General features: G+C 42.5%; 2 protein-coding genes across 3 annotated transcripts in view; one reads left to right on the forward strand and one right to left on the reverse strand.

Annotated features, from left to right (window-relative positions):
- Window positions 1-6916, reverse strand: part of URB2 (URB2 ribosome biogenesis homolog) — a 28480-nt gene extending 21564 nt beyond the window's left edge. Inside the window, exons 1-3 of the mRNA XM_021696096.1 lie at window positions 6845-6916; window positions 2008-2146; window positions 175-351 (exon numbers count right to left, since the gene is read on the reverse strand). Coding sequence (XP_021551771.1) covers window positions 175-351; window positions 2008-2133 — 303 coding nt within the window. The 5' untranslated portion in view covers window positions 2134-2146; window positions 6845-6916. The remainder of the gene's footprint in view (window positions 1-174; window positions 352-2007; window positions 2147-6844) is intronic.
- Window positions 6917-7049: 133 nt separating this feature from the next.
- Window positions 7050-7311, forward strand: part of TAF5L (TATA-box binding protein associated factor 5 like) — a 31850-nt gene continuing 31588 nt past the window's right edge. For both annotated transcript variants that reach the window (XM_021696110.1, XM_044916471.1), the window contains exon 1: window positions 7050-7275. The gene's annotated coding sequence lies outside the window, so the exon portion shown is untranslated. The remainder of the gene's footprint in view (window positions 7276-7311) is intronic.

A 7311-nucleotide genomic window follows, 5' to 3' on the forward strand; every position in this document is an offset into this window, starting at 1 on the left:
CATGCAGCATAGAGCATACCATATGCATTCAATAAATATCGGTCATCGTTATAATTCTAGTATTATTTCCTTCTCTTTCTCTACTTTGATACTTCCTGCATCTTCAATAACTAACAGGAAATCAACAGAGATGCATGTCACATATATGTGACAACACGGAAAACACATAATTACCTTGACTAGGGAAATCTGAAGGTTAATTGTCTTTCCGTTCTTGAGGAGATCCTGCAGTTTTTTGCTGTGTAGAATGTTATCTATATAGATCCAAAGCCTTTCAACAATGTCTTCCTTCAGGTCAAGTTTTTTCTTATAAAACGCAATCAGTGACTGTCTTGCCCAATCAAGTAATACCTGAATTTGGAAGAAATATGCTCTAAAAATAAATGAATTTCTTTACCAAGAAAGTAAGATATTGGACATTTAAAAGGACATTCCATGCATAACCAAATCCAATTGCCAGGGAAAAAGCTGTCCTTTAAAACTTACCTTTGGTAATATTATATAAACGTCCTAGTATCTTAAAATGTTTATTATTAAAGAATAAAAAGAAAGAAAAAAGTCATTTTGTCTTCATGTAGGGCCAATAAAAAGTTTCAAATGAAACTCTAACAGTTTCTTCTAACTTTTCTCAAGTTATACTAATTTTCAAAAGTTAGAAGCACAACAATTGCTCAGAATGGCCATAAAATGAATCACACACAGAAGCAAAAATGCAGAGTCAAAAAACAGAGCTTGTGTCCTGGCTTCCCGTGTTACCCGTAAAATCTCTAGTTCTATTTACTTCCTCAGAAGACAGAGACAGTCTTCTGCAAAATAATGCACAAGTGCTTTATGAAAAGGAGGGTTGGTCACACATAGTTTCTATTACTGTGACACAGTCCCTTAGTCATAAACACAAGGAAAGGCAGTGAGGCCTCAGCTCATGATACCAGAACTCTCAATACCAATATGAAAAGTGTCAGATGCTAAAAGGGAAAAAGGTTCTCACCATGAGACAGGGTGGGACCTTAATCAAACTGCCACCACCACTTCCCCTTTCATCTCACCCTAGGTAGCACTTTCCAGGTGACTATCAAGCTGCCAAGACGATTCTCAGGTGCAGCCAGGTTTAGAAACCACTGGATGTAGAGTGCTCTACATACTGTACCTCATCATCGTTTTAATAGATGTCATCCATCTTTGACATATTTTGTGCAGTCTTTCTTAATACTAGCATATGGGTTTGTGTTAATCCAATTTCATGAGCTCAACATCCTGGGGTCTCTAGTGTTTTACAGTCTTTTTGTTTGTTTTTGCGAAATAAGCTTGAAAAATGTTAACAAAGAGAAAAGCCTTTCTTGGTTCCTAATCTATTTCTAGAATGGCTTACTACAAATACTAAAGTTTCTCTGCTTCCTTGTCAATTTACCAAATTTCAGAGATGTTTAACAAAGCACCAACAAGCAGTTGCTTATGGAGCATCACCTTGGATTTATAAACAAATGGAGCTACCCACAGACGCAGATTCTAATTTCTGTACTCAATTCCCAATTTGTTCACTGATGCATATACTTAATTCGAAAGATGAGATGTTTCCAAAAATAAAAGAAATGCTGAGACTTCGTAACAGGAAAACTCTGTCAATGAAATATTTAACTTATGCATTTTTTTACTGACATTACTTTTCAACTCCAACCTTTCCTTTAATCTTTTTAAATTTTAAATGTCGATATACAGGGGCACCTGGGTGGCTCAGTTGGTTAAGCGACTGCCTTCAGCTCAGGTCATGATCCTGGAGTCCCGGGATCGAGTCCCACATCGGGCTCCCTGCTCGGCAGGGAGTCTGCTTCTCCCTCTGACCTTCCCCCCTCTCATGTGCTCTCTCTCTCTCTCTCATTCTCTCTCTCAAATAAATAAATAAATAAATAAATCTTTAAAAAAAATAAATAAAAAATAAATGTCGATATACAATTCATATAAGTGACCATTCTTTTTGGTTGTAAAAATGTAACTTCACATTACACTTACTTGCTCTTTATTTGGAAGAACGCACTGGTGGGAAATCCAAGCAAAGTGAGCTAGTTTTAGTTTATCTTCCCAAGAAGTTGTCTTGCTTTTAAGCTTAAAGGAAATGCCAGAGTAAACAGCAGCCATTGTTACACTTTATCTATAATTTAAAATGGAAAAAATATTATTTTTTTATTACTCAACAGGCACCAAAAAATGAACATCATATGTACATTATGTACATGACATATATTTTTTATTTTTTTAATTTAATTTTATTATGTTATGTTAATCACCATACATCATTAGTTTTTGATGTGGTGATCCACGATTCATTGTTTTCGTGTAACACCCAGGGCTCCATGCAGTACGTGCCCTCCTTAATACCCATCACCGGGCCAACAAATGCCCCCTCCCCCCTCCCCTCTAAAACCCTGTTTGTTTCTCAGAGTCCACAGTCTCTCATGGTTCATCTCTCCCTCCAATTCCCTCCCACCTTCATTTTTCCCTTCCTTCTCCTAATGTCCTCCATGCTATTCCTTATGTTCCACAAATAAGTGAAACCATATAATTGACTTTCTCTGCTTGACTTATTTCACTTAGCATAATCTCCTCCAGCCCCATCCATGTTGATGCAAAAGTTGGGTATTCATCCTTTCTGATGGCTGAGTAATATTCCATTGTATATATATGGACCACATCTTCTTTATCCATTCATCTGCTGAAGGGCATCTCGGCTCTTTCCACAATTTGGCTATTGTGGACATTGCTGCTATGAACATTGGGGTGCAGGTGCCCCTTCTTTTCACTACATCTGTGTCTTTGGGGTAAATACCCAGGAGTGCAATTGCTGGGTCATAGGGTAGCTCTATTTTTAATTTTTTGAGGAACCTTCACACTGTTTTCCAAAGTGGCTGTACCAACCTGCATTCCCACCAACAGTGTAAGAGGGTTCCCCTTTCTCCACAACCTCTCCAACATTTGTTGTTTCTTGCCCTGTCAATTTCTGCCATTCTAACTGGTGTAAGGTGATATCTCAATGTGGTTTTAATTTGAATTTCCCTGACGGCTAATGATGATGAACATTTTTTCATGTGTCTGTTAGCCATTTGTATGTCTTCTTCAGAGAAGTATCTGTTCATGTCTTCTCCCCATTTTTTGACTTGATTATTTGTTTTTTGGGTGTTGAGTTTGAGAAGTTCTTTACAGATCTTGGATACCAGCCCTTTATCTGTAGTGTCATTTGCAAATATCTTCTCCTGTGGGTTGCCTCCTTGTTTTGTTGACTGTTTCCTTTGCTGTGCAGAAGCTTTTTATCTTGATGAAGTCCCAAAAGTTCATTTTTGCTTTTGTTTCACTAGCTTTTGGAGATGTATCTTGAAAGAAGTTGCTGTGGCCGATGTCAAAGAGGTAAAGGATCTATACTCTGGGAACTACAGAACACTCATGAAAGAAACTGAAGAAGACACAAAAAGATGGAAAAACATTCCATGCTCATGGATTGGAAGAATAAACATTGTTAAAATGTCTATGCTACCCAGAGCAATCTCTAACTTCAATGCCATCCTGATCAAAATTCCAATGACATTTTTCAAAGTGCTGGAACAATCCTAAAATTTGTATGGAATCAGAAAAGACCCCAAATCGCCAAGGAAATGCTGAAAAAGAAAAACAAAGCTGGGGGCATCACGTTTCCTGACTTCAAGCTATGTTACAAAGCAGTGATGACCAAGACAGCATGGTACTGGCACAAAAACAGACATATAGACCAACGGAACAGAATAGAGAGCCCAGATATGGACCCTCAACTCTATGGTCAAATAATCTTCGACAAAGCAGGAAAAAATATGCAAAGGAAAAAAAGACAGTCTCTTCAATAAATAGTGCTGGGAAAATTGGACAGCCACGTGCAGAAGAATGAAACTTGACCATTCTCTAACACCATACACAAAGATAAACTCAAAATGGATGAAAGACCTCAATGTGAGACAGGAATCCATCAAAATCCTAAAGGAGAATATACTCCTTTTTTAAAAAACAATTTTAGTGAATTAAAATACCTCAACATTGGGTATAAATCTATACATAAAATGCTGTAGCCCATGATCACGGAAATACAAATCAAAACCACAATGAGCCCATGATTGCGGAAATACAAATCAAAACCACAATGAGTGGTATCACTAAGTGATACCACTTTGCACTGGTCAGAATGCCTAAAATGAACAACTCAAAACACAACAGATGTTGGCGAGGATGCAGAGGAAGGGGAACCCTCTTACACTGTTGGTGGGAATGCAAATGCTAGAGAAGAGTATGGAGGTTCCTCAAAAAGTTAAAAATAGAGCGACCCTACAACCCAATAATTGTACTACTATGTATTTATCCAAAGGTTACAAACATAGTGATTCAAAGGGGCATGCACCCCAATGTTTATAGCAGCAAAGTCCACAGTAGCCAAACTATGGAAAGAGCTCAGACATCCAACGAAAGATAAATGGATAAAGAAAATGTAGTATGTGTGTGTGTGTGTATATATATATACACACATATACATACATATATACATATACGTACACATATATGTACACACACACACACACACACACACACTGGAATATTACTCAGCCATCAAAAAGAATGAAATCTTGCCATTTGCAATGACATGGATGGAACTATAGGGTATTATGCTAAGCAAAATAAGTCAGAGAAAGACAAATACCATATGATTTCACTCATGTGGAATTTAAGAAACAAAACAGATGAACACAGGGGAAGGGAAGGAAAAATAAGATGAAAACAGAGAGGGAGGCAAATCATAAAAGGCTCTTAACTATAGGAAACAAACGGAGAATTGCTGGAGGGAAGGAGGATGGGGGGAAGGGGATAACTGGGTGATGAGCATTAAGGAGGGCACTTGAAGTAATGAGCACTGGGTGTTGAATGCAAGTGATGAAATCACTAAATTCTATCTCTGAAACGAGTAATACAGTATATGTCAATTAAATAGAATTTAAATTAAAAAAAATTTTTAATGCTTTAGCCCATGAATTTTCTCGGGGAAATTCAGACAAAAGCAGGCAGAAGGATTATACAGACATACATAAGAGTTTTCCTGCTGTGAGCTGACTGTGCAGGAATAAAACTGGGCAAAAATCCTCAGAGGTGATGGTGAAGGAATACAACTGGGAAAAACCCAAAGTGTTCAAATTATTTGTGAAAGAAGAGTCACACATGGTTTTAGACTGAAAGTTTCTGCACAAATCATCTGAAATATACTATGTACTAAGAAAAGCTCCATTAAATAGTTGAGAGAGAGAGGGGTGCCTGGGTGGCTCAGTCGGTTAAGCAGCTGCCTTTGGCTCAGGTCATGATCCCAGGGTCCTGAGATGGAGGGCCGCCCCCACCACCACCACCGCAGGCTCGGTGGGAGCCTGCTTCTCCCTCTCCACCCCCACCCCGCTGCTCCTGCTCTCTCCTCTCTTTCCCTCTCTCTCAAATAAATAATCTTATAAAAAGTTAGTTGAGAGAGAGAAATAAGCAGTATTTGGAGACAGTAATATTTCACCCAGCAAAATAGAAATAATGTATAAACCCAGCCCCAATAGAAATACTGTTATTTCAGCTGCAACAGTAACTTCCCACTATAACTTTATTCATTTACATATGAGCTTAGGGACATGCACTGCTTCCAGAAAGACTCCACAAAATACAGTTACACAATTGAAACTGTAAAAATAGAGTACAATAAAATCGCGAATAAAGGAAAGCAAGCATACCAACTAGCTATAATTCTACAAACCCGAGGTAAACATAGCTTTGAGTTTCCTAAAATTCATAATAAAAAGGGGAAACGTATCACTTTAAGTCATTTTCATTATATAAAAGAAACCAAGTCAGTTCCTCAAAAATGAAAATTTTTCAAAATACTGAAATAAAAATATCGTATATAAAAACAAAATAGAACAATACCAGAAAAAGATCGCAGTCCCATGTTTCTAATACACTATGAAACGAAAAGAATTTGCCAAGGGCTGGATCACTTTCATTTCTTCAGTCTAGGGGACCTGAAATCCTACAGACCGACCTTCAGAAGTTACCCTCAATAGGTAATTATACAAGGAACGAGCAAACACCGCAAGAAGGACACTAACATTCAGTAGGGCATCCTTCACTCTACTACAGAGAACAGAACACTCAGGTGCTGTCAGTTTTCCCATTTTGTCAAAACGTCCAAGACATAACCGCTCAACAACTTACTTGAAATTCGGTATGTCAGAAAACCACCGCACCAGCTACAAAGTACTTAAAAAGTGTTTGCAGAACTGGTTACAAAGACGCCCCAGACACCCTTCCGGAGGCTACAAACGTTTGTTCCGCTCACGGTGCCCTCCAGAGGTCTCTGTGAGGAGACGTAAAAAGCCCAATGCCGAACGCAGAACCCTGCTAGTACTCACGCAAAGGGCGCTTAAGCGCGGCCACACTCGGAATCCTGCGGAGCAGAATGAAACCAAGTAACAAGAATCACAAGAGAGCAACGAAAAGCTACGTGAGAGGCCGCCGAAGGAGCGAGCCCAGGGCGCTCTCCCCAGCGACTGCTGTCCGCCGGAGGGCCCGGCGCCGGACCCGGGGCGAAGGGTCCTCCTCGGTTAAGGAGCTAACCTCCCTTATAACCTGGATAGGGACCGCGGGCGGGGGCGTAGCGCCTGCCCCGGGGAGCGGGAGGGTATGCTCACCTCAGGGCCGGCCCCCGGGAAGGGGCTCACCTGGAGGCCGTCTTCAGGTAAGGAGCTCACCTCAGGCCCCGAGTAGGGCCGGCGGGCGCGATGGAAGGCAGTCCCCAGGTTAAGGAGCTCACCTGGCGGCCAGCCCCGCTTGGGGACCGCGGGCGTGGGCGGAGGACGGCGGCGGCAGCAGCTCCGGGATCCCGGGCTGCCCCACCACGTGGGGCCGGCCCCCGCTCTCCTTCCGCCCGACGCCGGCGGCGCGGCGGGGCGGGGCAGCGCGCACGCCAGGCATCGCCAGCAGAGCGCCGAGGCGCCTCGCCCATTGGTGGAGACGGTTGCGCGTTGGAGGCCCGAGCGGCCCAGCCCGCGGCCCGCTCCGTGTCAGTCAGTCATGGAGCGGCCGCCCAGAGCCGCCGCTGCGGGGGCGGCAGGGCGCGGGGCGCGGGGGCCCGGCTGAGCCGGCCGTCGGAGCGAGACCCTGCGGCAGAGACGACGGAGGCGGAAGCAACCCGATCCTGGAGGCGGCGGCGGCGGGAGGAGCCGGAGCCGCCTGGGATGTTCAGTGAGTGCGGGGCGCGCGGGCGGGGAGGGCCGGGGG

Source organism: Neomonachus schauinslandi, chromosome 6 (genome assembly GCF_002201575.2).
Source record: "Neomonachus schauinslandi chromosome 6, ASM220157v2, whole genome shotgun sequence".
Lineage (NCBI taxonomy): Eukaryota > Metazoa > Chordata > Mammalia > Carnivora > Phocidae > Neomonachus > Neomonachus schauinslandi.